Source organism: Coloeus monedula (genome assembly GCF_965178545.1).
Source record: "Coloeus monedula genome assembly, chromosome: Z".
In the NCBI taxonomy this organism is placed as follows: Eukaryota; Metazoa; Chordata; class Aves; order Passeriformes; family Corvidae; genus Coloeus; species Coloeus monedula.
In genome coordinates, this window is record NC_138822.1 from 28,440,591 (window position 1) to 28,458,111 (window position 17,521).

The following is a 17,521-nucleotide window of genomic DNA, read 5'->3' on the forward strand; positions in this document are numbered from 1 at the left end:
TTTCCAGGGACACTGAGCGGTTTCCAGGGACACAGAGTAGTGTGCAGGGACACAAAGTGATGTGCAAGGACACAAAGGAGAGTGCAGGGACACGAAGGGGTCTTCAGGGACACAGAGATGAGGTCACACAAAGGGGTCTTGACAGACACAGACGAACCTGCCTGTCTGACAACAGAAGATCTTTGGAGACCCATGTCCAAACCTTCCTCACTGCTGGTGCATCACAGCTCTTTTCCCAGCCTGTGGCTGATGTAGATGCTGGAGCCGTGCCTATGGGGGATCTCTGCTGTGCAGGGCACACACCAGCCACTCGCTGGCATGGACAGCTGATCTGCATGGCTGCCACCCACTTAGAGCTTACAAGACCATGAACTGGAGCATGGCCATAATTGACTGCATGTTCTGTTTTGAGCCACTCTCTGAAGGTACCCACAGAACCTTTCTAAAAATATGTTTAAAAAATGTGAATCTGTAAATCCTACATAGGCTATACTGCAAATACTGCCTAACTGCAATTCTATTTTATATTCCAGTGGAGTTTGGAAAGGACAGCCTTCAGGTGTGTCATTGGACTACCCTGTGCTTGAAATTTCAGTATGATGGGGAGAACATGAAAGAAGTAATTTATTTCTAAACGTCTATTACATCACTGTGCTGAGGTCTTTATGTACAGGAGTACAGACTGACACAGATTAGATGAGATTCATTATCCTGGATTACAGAGCAGCTCTGAAAGCTAGAAAGCCTCAGTCATTTAAAAATGGAAACTGCAGCCTTTCTCTAGCATCACCAATTAAACACTGGCTTCATCAGTGACTGGTATAGAGAACTTAAAAAAAAAAAAAAAAAGATGTTCATGGACTAGATGTTCTGGAATCTTCTCCTTGGAAATGATAACTTCTTAACTAAAAAAAAGACTTCCCTCATTTCAAGCATTGAGTAGTGGTAAAACTTTCATGAAAACATAATTCAGCGTGCATGCACTTGCCTTTAGATGTGTGTGATTAATTATCAGGATGGTCTGTGATCATGGTTATTGAGAATGGTTTCTGTGACATTCTTAACATCCTGTTGAAGTTTTTGTAGGTTTAGCTGCACTGGGAGCTGTCATGATAGAATGGTGAAAATTGGAATTTCAGAAAAAGCAGAAAAGGCAACATAGAGCAGAATACACAGCAGTAGCTCTAAGAAGGGAGAAAGCTGAAGGGCATGGTTGACTAAATTTACTAAAGAGCATCTTTTAAAAATGTGATGGGGGAAGAGGAAAAAGAAGAAAAAGTTAAGTTCTCTAGTTAAGAGGGAGTACTAGCAAAGAAAATGTGTGGAGAGAGCTGGGGTCCTTGTAAAAGGTTAATAGAACATTAAAGGCCCTGTTACAGCAGGTGTGAGAATATTTGAATCAGACTGCTGATGTCAGTGGTGACTGGGCGATGTTCATCACAGAGTGCTGAAGAATGAAACTTCTGGGAGGAATATCATAGTTTTCACCTGTTATTCTTCAGAGTGACTATGGGCAGGTGAGTATGGATTTGGTGGAGTACTGGACTGAGACACAGGAAGTCTTTCCTAGAACAGACAGTTTTTTATATCATTTATTGCTCCAGATGATAGCTGATGCAGGAAAGACTGAGCTTCAGGTTTGCAAGTTGGTGTTGTATCTGTTGCAGAAAGGACTGCAAATCTTCATTTATCTGTGGAAGTCAGAACTTCCATGTTGGTGTTACAGAAAGATCTGGAGAAGATGTGACTGTGCTAAATTCCCAATTACACAAATGCTTTTCAGGAGGGAATGTGGGGAAGTCAGTCAAACCTGCAAACTGTAAGCTCAGACTTGTTATCCTTCATAGCTCCAGAAATGAGAGTTCCTGCTGACATGAACGCTTCTAAAGACGGAGTTGCAAGAAGGCTTTGCAAGAGACTTTCCTTTAACTTTGAATTGAAGCTGCTAAAGATCATGTCAGAGGTCCTGTGCACTGTGGGTTAACACTGTCACTGGCCAAAGAAACACCACATTAGATGACAGAAGCAGCTGGGAGTCACCCCTGGTCCTTTCTGCACCTTCTCGCCCAGCAGTTCTAAGGCCGGAGGAGCTCAGCCAAGTCAGGTGCTCACTGCTACAACTAAGGCAAAACAAAACCCAGCAAGTGAAGACACACACAGGCCACAGCTTTATGATGAGAGGCATTTGATTCTGTTAATTCTGCTCATCTTGTCTTGTAACGTTTATCTGCTTCACAAAATCCTTCCCAGTGCCTTCCACCTTACTACCTCCAGCCTTTGTTGTGCCTGCTGCCTTCCATCTCACACAAGCAACACAAAACACTCAGTTTTCAAATTCCGTGGTCTGTGGTGGTCCAGTTACAAAGCACCAAAACTGGAAAGAGTAGCAACACAGCAGGAAAACAAAGGAGCAAAACTACTGCTGACTAGCAGAAACACAGAACTTCTGGAACTGAATACACGGGCTACGACAGGCTTTGGTTGATTGGGGGTTTTTTGGTGGTGGTGGCTTTGTTGTTGGTATTTTTCTTTCCCTGAGACACTCTTGGGATATCCCATCTGACTTTCTGTCTTCAGAGCTCATGGCCTAAACCCAACCCCATGCTGCCTGCTTGATCCATGTGCCTTTGGGTTCTGCCTGTCCAGCGGACAGGGAGACCACCTCTCCTGTCACACAATGTTTTGCGCAGCACTGATATTCTTGGATTTCTGCTGTACCCACCACTGTAAAATAAATAATTACACCCACCAAGGCACAACATTCCCATCCAAGCATGAAGATAATATGATTAAAATACGTCCTGATGTAACATTTTTCTTTCCAGTTTCCACTCAGTTGCTAACTGGCAATAATTAAACTTAATTTCCCCAAACCAAATCAGTTTTGCCCATGACAGTAATTGGTAAAGGATCTCTCTGTCCTCATCTCAACCCACAACCTTTTCTGTTAAAATTCCTACCCCCTTCTCCCCAATCTTGTTGATGGACTGGAAGCGATGGAGCAACTTGTAGAGCACCTGACAGGCAAGACCAACTCACTGCTGTCCTGCATGGTGTACCTGTGTCTCTGAGAAGGAGAGTGTGGTGATCCCAACTTCCTGCCCACTTTTTCACTGGGACTAGGGTGGATGTTAGGGAGGGCTCCATGACATCTGCAGGGGAGCTGAGGACTGATGCAGCTTTGTTCCTCTGTGCATGCGGAAGAAATCCAGCATTTAGGGAAGGTCTAGACCTACTTAGGTCTTTCCCAGCCACCAGAACTAAAGCTGGAAGAGTTGGTCTTCACAGTTTTGGAAGACAGGACCTGACTTGAAACCTCTCCCACGCTTGCAGTAAGTTGACGTTTGGTCACCAGGCTTGGCAGGATTGCAAAACTTGTCACTCTGATGTAAATAAGCCCCACTGACAAAACCTGCATCAGAGTATATGCCTTAAGGCCATCTTCTCCGTTTTCTCAAGAATATTTTTCTGTTTTGTAAGTAGTAATAACCTCTCTCTGCAGCAGCTTCATCTTTCTTCTCTAGCCTTGTTAATGCAGTGAAATTACAGCCAAGCATTAAGTCTGCAGATTATTGTTATGATAATGGCAAATTAGGTTTTCTGACTATTATAAAAATACTAGAAATGACAGACTAAAAGTGCTCTCTATTATGGAAGATCAGCTATTTCAGTTTATATTTTGAGAATATATGTAAGTATGATCAGAATATAGAAAACATTATAACACATATTTGTTTAGGGAGTAATGGCAAAATATTATATATTCCTCCAAACTCTTTTGCATTGCCTGGCTTTTAGTCTTATAGTGTATGATTAGAAATGTCTGCCCCACCAGGTTTAAAGAAGAAAATATGCAGAGTAGCTAAAAAAAAAAGCACAAGAACTTTTGAATCTGACATATATTAAAATTTTGTTTGTTGCTTTGTAGTAAAGAATCCTGGGCTGGCACTGGTCATACATTTCTCGGCCAAAGCAATTTATTTCAGAGAAGACACTGCATAGGAATTGATGATTCAGCACAACACAAACTTCCAAGGAGGAAGCTGTGTAACTAACCAAAAAGAGGGCTGTTGAGGATACGCATGGGCACAAGAGCTTTCAGAATCCCCAAAAAATGACTAGGCCTAAACTCACAGGTTGTAAAGTTTGTTCAGAGCTAGATTTAGATGTGCAGACATGAATAGTCATTAATTTTTCCCTGTCTGATTTCAAATGGTTACTTTTCTATGTACAGAGCAAGCTGTTAAAAGTCGGTAATCTCCATACTGCTTCCCTTCCCTCGACCAGGAGAGCCAGGTTCAGAGTGCCTGCATGTTCATGCTGCTACATGTTGTCTTTTAGTGCAAAGGCCAGTCTGCCTCCTGCATCTGGAGATTGTCATGAAGAGCAGCAATGAATGACATTGACACCTGTTCAAAGTGCAGGCTGTTAAAACACTTCCTGATGAAGGAATGTCACCAGGAAAAAAACCCAGGCAGGTAATTCTGCAATGGCCCAGGAAAGAAGGGCTCTTAGCACAGGAGGTTTTACAAAATTTTTACTGCTCAGGGCTCTTTTCTCCTCACATAACACTCTTCATTACATTTAAATAAATCATGTTTATTCTTATCAGTATCTTTCAAGAGGAGGAGGGGGGGAAAGTGCTGCTTGTGAGACAGCGGTTTAAATGGTGCTTTAAATAAGGCATATGTATTCCCAGGAGGGGTGAGGTCGCTGGATAATTTCAGTTGTCAGGCTTTGTGTAGGACTCAGCAGGAGCCAGGCAGGCCATGTCATGGAAAGAAGAAAGTGTGTGCACAGCATCTGTGGCTGTGAGAAAATCCTTGAGACTGCCAATCTAAGGATCTGGGTCTGCATCTTGCACAGGTAGTGTAAGCATGCGAGTTGGAAAATTTGTCCCACTGTGTCCAAAGTTTGGTACCAAGGACAAAAACATGAATGGCTTATCTCAGTCCACTCTTCATCCCCTTTTCTTTGCTCTCCCCATTTCACTGAACTGCTTTAACACAGGTAGCTAAGTACTCTTCAGCCCCTGAAAAAAGAAGAGCAGTCTCAAAGAAAAGTTGTTCCCAAATAAAATATTCAAGATCACTTTCTGGGTCTGTTGGACTGCAAGAACTTCACGTTGAAAAGTCACTCCACATTATTACAAGTCCAGTTTCAGCCAAGTTTAAGTGACATGTCTTTTTCTGACTTGGTCGGAAAGAAATTGAGTTTCCTACTGAGAATGTTTTAGAAATACAGCTATTGCTATGTGCAGTCTGACCCAACATTTTAGAGGGGCTAAAGGAAAAAGAAGAAATAGTGAAGGTATTTTCTATACACTTTTCTTACACAAGGCTATACAAAGTGCTCAAATCTTCACCTCATATCTGCATTTCAGCAATCATACCTGAAGTTTGGTTCAGGAACCAACTTTCTGGAAGCTGGGTTACTCCAAGGGGAGCAATCTACTCATGGTACGGCAGTAACCTCTGGAATTCAGTGTAGTTTGAGTTTTACGTCTGTGCTTTCAAATTAATGCCTGAGATAATGATTCTTGTTCTTTTAGTAAGCTGGGGTCAGCTGATTCAGTCAGTGAAAGGCAGGGAAGCCAGACTCAGTGTTGGTGGTCTCTTTCTGGTCCTTAATATTTACCTTTCAGCTAAACTGAAATTTAAGAAGTAGCATTTGAGGTGGAGGAAATTATCTAATGTTAGTATGGATATGAAAGAATGCAGCTAATTTGACTTCTAACTGAACTCCTGTGGTTTAAAAAGACAGTAGCGTCAGATGTAACAATGTGTTTAGACTCTTTGTGGGATAGAGGTCTTTTTCTGTAAATTTCCTGCAACACTTGAGGGAGGAGCCCTGCTGGAACCAAGTTAGAAATATGCTGCTGCAGCCCCAGCAGGAATTATCAGCTGCTGGTCCAGCCACCACAGCAGGAGTGACTTGAACTGCTGCATTATAATTAGTGTTTCACCAGCCAACCTACCCCATGTCAAGGGAATTTCAGTTCTACATATTATTATCTGTGGCAGTTACAGGTTCAAGACTATTGGCAAGCACTAGTTTGATTACAGTTTTTTAAAAATAGTGTATGTGTTTTGTTGTCTTTATCTAAGGCTCCTTTTATCTGTTGAATGCAGTGAAGGCTGAATATAAAAAATATCTTGGACTATTGCATTGCCTCTGCAGGCCAGCCTGAACAATTGCTAAAAAGTCCTTTCACCTTATATATTAGAAAGTCAACTCAGCAGCCAAAAGTCAAAAGGTAAAAAAAACCAAAAAACAAAAAACCCCAAAAAATTTAAAAAAGAAATCAAAACCTGCAAAGTATGGATGTTTTCATTCTCAAAATCAAACTGGACAGAACTCTGGAATGCAGTGGAATTAGATTTCCTTTTCAGAACTGTGTACGTTTTTTCCACTAGCCTTGCCTTCTTTAAAGATTTGTTTTATTCCTGATAGAATGTGGGATTCCAAGGCTTTTTGCTATTCCTAAATTATATATGTTGTTTGAAATTTTCCATTCTGTTTACAATTCATGAAATAATGAGGGTAAAGGGAGGGCTGCAGTTGCTTGCGATTGCCTGCAAGTCCTGTCTGTATATGTAGATGTTGATATTTAGAAGAAACTTTGAGATTAGATTTGAGTAATTTATGAATTGTTTGTCAGACTACTGTAAAAATTGTTTGATAATTCCACATGAAAACCAAGTTGAGAGAATTTCCAAATTTACATGTATGTACTTTTTAAAGTGAAGGAAATATTAGTAATGCCATGGAATATGCATTTTTAAACTAAATTTAATTCTTAGTGTTAATAGATTTTCTCTTTTTTTTTTTTTTTTTTCTGTCCAGTCTTTTAACTTCAAACAGGATGTTTAATTTTGAAGTCTAGGAATAGTAATTTTATTTCTATAAATCCATTTTGACCTTTTAGTGTATATCTAAGAGTAAATTAATGTGTTTTAACTTTATACTTCTTTAAATGGTACAAAGATATCAGTATTCTTTGTGGCAACCTGTAGTGGACTTTGATCTCTTTCTGCAGTTTTGGCAACATTGATTTCCATGGCTTTGTACCAGGTACAGTTTTCTTGGGACCAATCATTCTTTCGCCAGTTTTTATTGGACAAATTAGATTGTGTAACCATTGTTTGACTGCACAAAGCACAAACTGATTTATTTTTTAAAAAAATCAATGCAGAACTTAAGGAATTTAATCCAAATAAAATTTACAGGAGATTACATTGAGCAGTGTATTTGTAATGAGTTGATTCAAAAGGCAATATAAAAACCAGGATGAGTGGGCATGGTGTGGAAATGCTGACCTACTTTTGAAAAGACCAAATTTCCTACTTACAGTGAAATTACTGCCAATGAGTATTATTTTATTTTAAAACCTGCAGCTCGAGGATTTTACTTTTATTACCTACCTGTAGTCAAGTAAACATATGGCTGCATTTCATTTTGGTTGCCTTTCCTGTTTCAGAGGCAGACACTTTTTGTGGATTTTGGGGAAGAAATGTTTTTTCCAAACTGGGTCAAATTCTGTCTTTTCTTGTTATGTCTTTTCTCTCTCTGCCAGGCTCCACTGCAGGATCCTGCAAATTCCATTTTCTCCTTTATGTGCAAATTCTCCTGATCACTTCCACCTCCTTAACACCCCTCCTGGGCATCCCTGCCTTCCTTCCATCTGTGCTGACGCCACTATTCTTGACTGCATGTATTTGAAGTGTGGCCATGCTTTTTCTCTCAGTTTGCAGTCTGGAGTCCTTAGCACAGGCAGGGCACTATGGTGCTGTTGCCTAACATTTAAAACAGTGTCCTTCTGAAATAATTGGGAACTCGGTAACACCTGTAATAAGGAAAATAATCTAGAATGCTTAAACAATTGTCTATTGAGAAGGGGATGTGGAAGCGCCAGAAGGTTTTGCACATTTTAAATATTTTGAAAGCATTTTTCAAGTTTGTGTGTAAAACAACACACATGCAGAGGTCAGTTATTGAATTTCAGCCTATTCTGATGTATTTTGTGGTACTTACCTACATGCTTAACTAATGGGTGAGTGAATTTATCATGTCACTGAAGTATTTGTACTTCTGTGCTAATACTGAGTTGTGTGTGCTGCAGCTGTGACACATTTTATGCATAGGACATCACGATCTTTCTCATGTGTTGTCATTGTCCTCATTGTAGGTGGCATCACAAAAGTGAGTGTTCTTGTTGTCCATTATGACCAAATAGTTAAGATGCATACATTATTTTCATTTTTTTTCTAAGTTTGATACATATATACATATATATATATGTAGATGTAGAAACATATTTTTGTAGTAGAGGATGTGGCATGTTCACAGTAAAAGGATCTGTTGTTGTTGTTGTTGTTGTTTAGCATGATCACAGTTATACCTGGGCTTTCAAAAGCAAATCTTTAACGGAATCATTAAGCAGCTTTCCAGACAGAAACACATGTGCCAGTAAAGGAGAATGACAATATTTTCAACAATCCTAATTACTATTCTCTAGCTTGGTCAACTCTGTATTCCAAGAATATGCCTATGTTTTTCTCCTCCATATTTCTTGTTACAGCCAACTTCAAATAATTTATATTTTGATTCCAGGTAGACTGTGTCCAGGAAAAGGTGCAAAAAACCAGCAGCTGGATGCTCCATTTTAAATAGGCAAACACAATATAGGGAGTAATCTTGTGGAATATGGGAGACATAATTTCTGGTTTCTAGCCTGAATTGGTAATGGGTCACTTGTCTGTCACACACTGCAATGTACTTCTGCAAGTGATTATCAGCTGTTTGGGCTCAGGGCCCTCTCAGTTTCACCCATTTAAAGTCATAATGGGATAGCATTAAACATTCTCTAGAGCTGTTGTCTGCTGCTTATAAAATAAGTGCCTTAACCATTGAGTATAGGTGACCTCTTTCTATAACACTATTTATTTATCATTCGGACAAATCAAACACCCCCTGCAGAGGGTGGGACACTGAGAAGCTTGTGGTCTGCCTGTCTGGCCATAATTTCCATGCCTGAGGGAGTGGCATGTTGCCACAAGGTTTCTTGGTTTTTGTTCATTTGTGTATTCTGACCAAATGTATCAATGAAGTTTTCAGTTGATGCAGATTCTGGAGGACGTTCTGAGAGGCCGGTTGAGGGCAGTCAAGGTTTGAGGTTGAAAAAACTTAGGGTGGGGGCAAGAGGCTACAATTAGCAGCTCTCTGAGTGTTTCAGCTTCACATGAGAGTCTTGCAGCTGAATCTTCCCACTGCTCTTTGGTGATGAAAGCTTGAATTGCTCCAGTTGGTGACCTTCCAAGTCACACAGCCTCAGGAAAGCTGGATGTGCTGATTCAGCAGAAAACTTCAGCAGAAAGCTCCAGCAGGGAGCCAAAAAAGGAAGCAAAGCAAACCACTCTGATTTGCATGAGGCAGTTCTGTTTGCACACTTACATGCTAGCATCCCCTTCCCTATTTTATTTTTTTTTAACTGTGGAGAAGCAAACATGTCCTGTTACCACCAAAGAAACAAGGAATCAGGTCCATACTGGAATAGCTCTCTGCTACATTTTGCATCAGGTGTGGTGTGAGAAGGTTGCCATCCTGTTCCTGATTTCCTGTATGGGTTTCTGGCATGGAAGAGGAAAACAGTGTTGGTTGTCAGCTCATGTTAGGTGCTCTCTCTCCTGTCTGGTAGGAGAATGTCTGTCAGAGCTGGGCATAGCCACATAAACCAAAAGCAAATTCTTTCAAAGTGTTCCCAAGCTTGCAATACCTTGTCATCAATTTTGCACCAAATGAGGACTCCAGGGATATGCAGAAATCTGTACAATAGAGAATAATTTCTAAAGTAGCTCCTCTGTGTGTGTTTTGAATATTGACTAATGAGCCTGATGTCAAACTGCTCAACTGGATATTTTCTCCAGGCTGTCTTACACCTCTTTCAAACATTTTGCTGCCTGTCTTCCAGTTTTGGGCACAGTCAAACAAACTGTTAAAGGTGGTGCAATGCTATCTGTCCTTGCTTGTGCAGCTGTCCGTCTCATCACTAAGCCAGTTAAATAATCTGGGGTGTTCTAGTGGCTAGGCTCTTATTCACATGGAAGATTTTGCAGTACCAGGTTGCAAATGGTAAAGCAAATGCTGAGAGACAGAGACTGTGCTCCATTGCCACAGCAGCAGTGAACACCAAGAGAATGCACAGGAAAGAGTGCACAGGAATGGTCTTCCATTTATTTGGATCATCAGCTGGATAGCTTATCTAATTCTGGCCTCACCCGAATACAATTGTTTCTAGAAGGTTTTTTGCCTACTTTGTAAGAACATATGTAAACTAATGAGTTTAATAATTATACTGCACTCTACATATGTGAAACAGGGTACAGGAATGATTTGCAGTTTGTGCACTGACTTCTCCATTGCAATCCTGCAGTGAAATACTGGAGATATAAAGCTTATCACATCAGGTTCTTAGAATTCCATCTTTTAACATTTTTTGTTGGATGTAAAAGATGTGAGGGCTTTTTTAATGTGGTATATTTTTTCTTCATGCTAAATAGAGTCTTTTGAGACTTGGCCAAGGAAAGGAGATCTAATTAAATTCATGTAATGATTCTGGGAGTCACTGAAGCTCTCAGTACTCCCACACGTTTATCAATATACTTTTATGAAAGACTAATCATTTTAGCATTTGAGATGAAGTGAAGATTAATTTATACGTGGTGAAGAAAAGCCCTCAGATGACTGAGCTGCATAACCCTTGCCACAGGTGACCTTTCCTTATGAAGAGGTGTTTCTGAAATAAATCTCAATCAAATGCCAATTCTTGTGCTCAGTCATGTACTTATGAAAATAAGGACGTGCCCACTCAGAGCCTTGTCTGGCACCTCTCTGGCCTGTGCTGAGGAGGGAGAAGTGCAGGGCACCCATGGCAGTTTTGTACAGCACCCAGAATAATGAAGTTTGCACCACAGCTTTAATCCTATAGTCCAGCACAGCTATGCCATTCTACTACTTAAAAGAAAGCTGCTCCTGTCATTGTGCAGCTTCTGCTTGTCTCCTGTAGTTACTGAGATGGGTGTCTCTTGTTTCAGAGGGATCTACAGTGCAGTATGGAATGTGATATGTATGGGAATTTGCTCACTGCAGAACTGCTGTATGCAGTTCTGCAATGGTTGTTCAGGAGGTCATATATGATAACTGCAGTCCCTCTACCTTAAAAATATGCAGCTACTTGGAAGTGATGAGTCTTGGAGCAGGTGACAAATCTGAGGGCAGGAAGCTTCCAAAAATGCCTTAAATTCAGTGATGGTGCTTCACTGCATCCATTTTGTGGTAGAATACAAAAGTATCTGAATGGTTTGTAACCAGTATGAGTTTGCCAGAGGTTTCACCTCTGTTTAAGTAATTCATAGAGTACAGGGTCCTTCCGTGACAGTAACAAGTAAAGCACAGCAAATTGAACCTGCTTCTGGAGACCATCTGGCCCAATTTCCCACTCAGAGAAGTGCCTTCCACCCAGCAGAGCCATAATTTTATGTTAGGAGTGCTCAGACAACACATTCAAGTGACTACACTTTGAATGCAAACTGAAGATATAAGCCCAGTCCACTTTTGCTGTGAACAAGTCCCACCAGTTTCCACTGAACTAACACAAAGTGCTGCTTGCTCCATTTGGTGCCAAATTTGACTGTTTGGGCCACTGGGCAAGGAGCAGCGCAAAAACCGTGTCTTCTGTCTCACCATTGCTGCCATCAACAATTAGTGAAAAAACCCCACAAGGTAACTAATTGTTGCAAATGTGTTGCCCTACCAAAGGCAAGATGTATTAGCTTGATTATCTGAGGAAACATCGAGGAACTGCCATGAGACAGAAGAGGTGTGACCAAGAAGGATGTTAAACGCTTGCAATCTCAGTTGGCTGAGTAACTGCTGACGTTCACTGGTTAAACACCAGAGAAGTTTTGGCACTTCTTGGGTTTTGGGGGGGGACGGTTTATTGCATCTGTGGGGAAAAGTGAGGTTGTTTTGCCCAAACTGGGAGGAGTAGAAAATGTAGGAAACTCTGTTTATTGACAAATTTGAAGAGTTGTATGTACAACTCAATTATTCTTCCTTTTTTTTTTTCTTTTTTAAATTTAGTGGGGCTACATCCATTGTCTACAGATGCAGGCAGAAAGGGACCCAGAAACCTTACGCCATCAAAATGTTGAAGAAGACAGTAAGTCGTTTTTGTTTTGTTTTGCTTTGTTTAGCTTTGGAATATGTTTGGGATTTTCTCTGGGTTGGTTTTTTGTTGGTTTTTTTTGGTGCAGTATATTCATGTGGGGAAAATGTGCTAGATTTAGGACCCTGCTAAGCTTGTATTTTCCATGAGTGAGTTTTGGCTCCTCATCATTAAAACAGCTGTTAGAGGTAACAGTACTGTGCTGGGAATGCCTTATCGCCACAAATCTGGCTTGTACCTTCAGCTGGTGGTGTCTGTATACACTTGGATTTGGAAAAAACCTGTTAGAAAAAATATGTCTTTTTCTTTCACTAAAAAAAGCCAAAAAGGACACCTTGAATTATTTAAATGTTCATTGTTTTTTCTTTGATTTAATAAGTTGTTTTGCTCAAAAAATGCCATGAAACAATTAATCCTCTTCCAGAAACTGATTAAAAAACCAATTCAAACCCAAGTAAAATTAAATATTTTGTAGAGGTTTTTTTACCGCTATGAAATTGCTAGAGAACCAGTTGAGACGATAGTTTATTTTTAGAGCTCCATATATGTCACACTAATACTACAGCTATTTTTGTGTGTTCTAAAAAATAGATGGTGGAAAGCAAGAAGAGACACTAGGAGAGGAAAGGCAAGTTATGGACTGAGAGACTTCATGCAGAAAGACAGTGTGGGACACAAGGTAGAGCAGCTCACATTCTTAGGATGGGAAGAGAAGTCTGAGAGAAAGCAAGCAAGCTGTGAGGCATGGACATGATATTTATTCATGAATGATTTTGATTCAGTTTATTCCAGTGTTAGATCATTCATTATTCCATAATGTTCAGGAACATTCACTGTAGAACCATAAGGATGGGTGGGTAGGTATAAACATGTCTAAATGGTGACTTCACTGGTGGTCTCAGTGCAAGATGTAATGAGTGGGTTTCACATGAGTAAAATGTTGGCATTAATTTGTCATCTTTGAATGTAAGCCAAGGTTTAAACTGGCACAAAGATTCAGTTGTGTGTGCTGCTTTTGAATTTGCATCTGTGCACTGGAAGAAGCAGAGCATGTGCATTGCTGCAGCTTATGGTCTGCCTTTCCTATGGAAGAGCAGAGAATTTTTGAGGTTTCATCAGTTCATTATGCCATTGATTTAGATAATGTTTTAGGAGTATACTGTCCTATAATTCTCATCCTGAAATGCACTAGGAAGAACTATATTTCTTAAAAATATTTCTCTGCTTTTTGTTTTTTGCCTTCATGGAAATTAATTCATGTTCACAATTGCCACATTTATGCTAGATCTATTTATTTGTGTCTGAAACCAGTCAGTTTAGACCTTGGTAGAATTACTGTAACACAGATTTTTTCCTTTTTTTGTTGAAGTGTAGGAAAAATGGCAAAGAAGAAAAGACTATAGTTATGTAAGTTGTTTTCACATCAGCAATAGCTTGGCTTAATGCACCCTTGGTTATATTAGCAGTGTGGTTAAGCAGTTCACAGAGCTGAGTTGTTCCCAGTGTAGTTGATGCACTTTGGGATGTTTTGCGATGAAAACAAGTAATCCTCTTAGACAGCTGAGCTTTTCTGTATAAATGAGAACATGGGAGACAATGCTTTAAGGAGTGCCACTGCTTGTGTCTGTCCAATTTGGAGAGGTAATTATTATCACAGGGACAGAACTATCTGTGTTAGAGTGCTCCTACAGCAGGAGGTCTGATCTTTGCTCAGAGTAACTCAGTATAAAAATAACCACATGTGGGCCAAGTCATCTACTAAAATGTTGACAGGCTTAAGTTTCCTGTTGGCTTTTTGAAAACAATTAGAAAAAAAGGATGGCAGTTCAATAGTGGAGGAAAAGGGATAGGAGGAAAAGAAGAGCCTGTGATTATTTTTGATTGAGTCCTATTTCTTCAATTTCCTTCTTACATGCATATAAGGGAGCTCTGAAGAGCACATGAAATTAGAAGACAAAGGAAGATGACAGAAGAGCAAATACTCTTGATTTTTCCATTCAAACTGACTGACTGAATGGAAACAGTCTGCTGCTCTGAACAAGACTGACTCTGTAAAAACAGGGTGAGGGACAGGGATAGGGTCGTCCAGATTGTTCTAGAAGTGATAACAAGTGATGTGTGTTTAGGAGGCTGGTGGCTGATGGGCAGCTTCAGATTTGTGAGTGATGGTAACTAAAGTGCTGTAATTTGAAGTAAAGCATTAGAAATTATTACTTATATCCCATGGGAATGGCTTAGGTAAGAACATATGATCCTTTAGGACTGAAGTAGTGTGCTAGGAATAGACTGCAAGAAACATAAAATACCTATCAGTGTTCTTTTCATTTAAACAGAAAGAGTAATTGTTCATTTTGCGTGATTAATGAATTCCCATTTAAGAACAAATAAAATTTTGGGCAAGGCCTATCATCCAGTTCTGAGAATACATGATTGTACAGGGATTTGACTTCCTATGAGGTTCTGCATGTAATATGTTTTTACCATCTTGCTTAATAAAACAGCAGTAGATTATTTGCAAGTTTCTGGGTGGGGGAGTTTTGTCTGTGGTTTAGGGGGTTTTATATTGCTAGTTAAATCACCAAAGAGTAACAGAAAAAAACCATTTATCTAAACTTTTCCGTGTGACTAAAATAAAACAAAGTGTTCATAATATTGTATTTCAGTTGAGAGGTTTAATAATTCTTAACCATTAATACAAATTTTCTACAATTCCAAAAGGAGGAGAAAAAAAGGTTTTTTGCTGCTCCAAAATTATTGAAGCAGATGCTTCCATTTTCTGTTGGTTTTAGTTTTGTCAAATTCAGTCCAAGTTTAGGAGTATCTTCAAATCCTTTAATTACACTAATGGTGAGTAAAATTTAGTTCAAAGAACACCTCTTGATCTCACACCTGAAGGGTCAAAGTTGGGAAACTACAAGGCAAGTTAGAACTTTAACTTCTAGACCTGCTAAAAGACAACTGCCAGAAGGGTTAAAGAGGTCCAAAGAAAAATTGATTTTTGAATTAGTAGGAGAAACACTCTCCACTAATGCATAAGAAATAAAACTTCTAACAGTTCTTAAGACCTATCAAAAAAATGTTTAAAACCCAGCATCAATGGGTCAGATGAATAAGCATGCAAAATTATTGCCTGTGATATCCCCATCCAACCTTTGTGCTTAGTTCCTAAGCATAACTGAAATGTAGGATTGTATTGCATGCTCATTATTTGACTTTTTCTAAGTTTAGCAGGACTCTGAAATTCCACACAGGTAGTAAATTTTGGTTTTGGGGAAGTATATTTCATGAAGCAAGAAGCAAAAGCAGATCACATAGCACTTCAGAAAAAGTCATCAAACGAGCAGAGTACAGTCATGAACTTTTACTCTTGCAATTGCAGATATGAGATTGTTTTGCTTTTCACTATACATTTTACCCTCCTTGATTACTCAGTGCTACAGAAAAGTGAGGTGTCTTTAGCATACACCTTACAAAAATTATTCTTACTGCTCTTAAGCTGAGACTTAAAAATTATGTGATTTTTAAAACCAGTCATTCTGGAACAGTTGTTGCTGCAAACAACACATAGCATGAGGATCATATTGGAAAAATGCAGTTCTCTACGGCAGCAAACACATATGTGCTATTTTTTATATGAAGTCTCTCATCTGCTTTTCCACTTTTTGGTGTGTTTTGAGGAAGCTAGGCAGCCTGGAGATTTTCTCAGAATCTGGGTAGGTGAATGCCTTCCAAGAAATTAGATCCACCTCCGCCTTAAATTTTGTACCTGAGTCTGGACAAGTTGCTTTAAAAATAGTGAAGAGAACAGATGGCCTCTGTTACATGGTTTCTAAACTAAGACACCAAGTGCCTGACTACATTATAAGTCTACCAAGTGCTAACTACTGCAACTGAAGTAATTTAGGAGCTGCCATTGCAATAAAGTAACATGCTCTGCTGAAAGGAGAATAGGATTCTGGACTGGGTTGTCTGGAACTTGGGTCCTGGCATATTCCCGGTATTTCTTTTGGTTTCAACTTTCTCATTCATAAAAATGAGAAAATATTTATTTGATTTGCTTCTCAGCAATGCTTTGAAGGATAGCCTGATTAATATTTCTAGGTTCTAATTGATAGGTGCTGTCACCTAAGAACAATGAAGTATTATGAAATATTAGACCCTGTCTGTCTCAGTCAATGAGGCATGCAAGTATAGAGACTGTTTTGGAGAATTTTCATTTTGATTTCCTCTTCTTTTATGTGTGGGCATCCTCCCTCACACAGTTTGTGATGCTTAAATAATACTTCTGCAGCACTTTTATCAAAATTAGTATTTATGAAGCAGCATTCTTCTTGCAGGCTGGTTGATATTCAAAATCAGACAAGCATTCAGGCCCATCAATTTTTCTCAGATCCGAAACAAAGCAACAGCTTTCAAGCAATGCACACTCTGGAAATAGCTGGGCTGGGATTAATCTCATTGGACAAATAAGTTAGACAATTTGAGGACAACAGACAGTCAATGTCTGTGGATCAGAAAGCAGAGTGAGTAAATGTAAAGGGAATGCGGATGGTTTGGCTTGGATATCTAGCGTTAGGGTCTGAAAGAGATTATAATGGTCTATAAGGCATATCTAAAAAGTCTCATTTGCATTTATGTTTGCATATGTATATATAGACACACACGCACATATGTACAGATATATGTACATTGGGAAGAAAGGACAGGCAACTCAGGAAGAGTGCAAGGATGTCCCTGGTCATGTAGAGAGAAAATTAGACAGGTGAAAGATCAAATAGTTCTTAATCTGGCCACTGATGTGAAAGATAATGAGAAGTGTTTTTATAAATACATCAACAAAAATGCGGTCAATGAAAATCTCCACCCTTTATTGGATGCAGAGGCAAACACTGGAACTGAGGATGAGGAAGAGGCTGAAATACTTAATGCCTTCTTTGCCTCAGACCTCAACAGTAAGGCCTGTTATCCTCAGGGAACCAGCCCCTGAGCTGGCAGACAGGGACAGAGAGCAGAACAGACCCTGTGCAATCCAGGAGGAGGGAGGGAGTGACCTGCTGAGCCACTTAGACACTCACAAGTCCACGGGACCAGATGGGATTCATCCAAGGGTGCTGAGAGAGCTGGTGGAGGAGCCTGCCAAGCTGCTCTGCATCACTGATCTTCAGTCCCATCTAACTGGGGAGGTCCCAGATGATTTGGAGGCTGGCTAATGTGATGTCCATCCACAAGAAGGGCTGGAAGATGGATGCAGGGAACTACAGGCCTGTGAGCCTGAACTCAGTGCCAGGGAATGTC

The 17,521-nt window shown here is 39.9% G+C and overlaps 1 protein-coding gene across 1 annotated transcript in view; it reads left to right on the top strand.

The window, feature by feature from the left end:
* CAMK4 (calcium/calmodulin dependent protein kinase IV) overlaps positions 1 to 17,521 on the top strand; it is a gene marked incomplete at both ends in the record, with an annotated part of 138,889 nt that overhangs the window by 44,961 nt on the left and 76,407 nt on the right. The window contains one exon of the mRNA XM_082302186.1: positions 12,142 to 12,220. Within this exon, the coding sequence (XP_082158312.1) occupies positions 12,142 to 12,220 (79 nt within the window). The remainder of the gene's footprint in view (positions 1 to 12,141; positions 12,221 to 17,521) is intronic.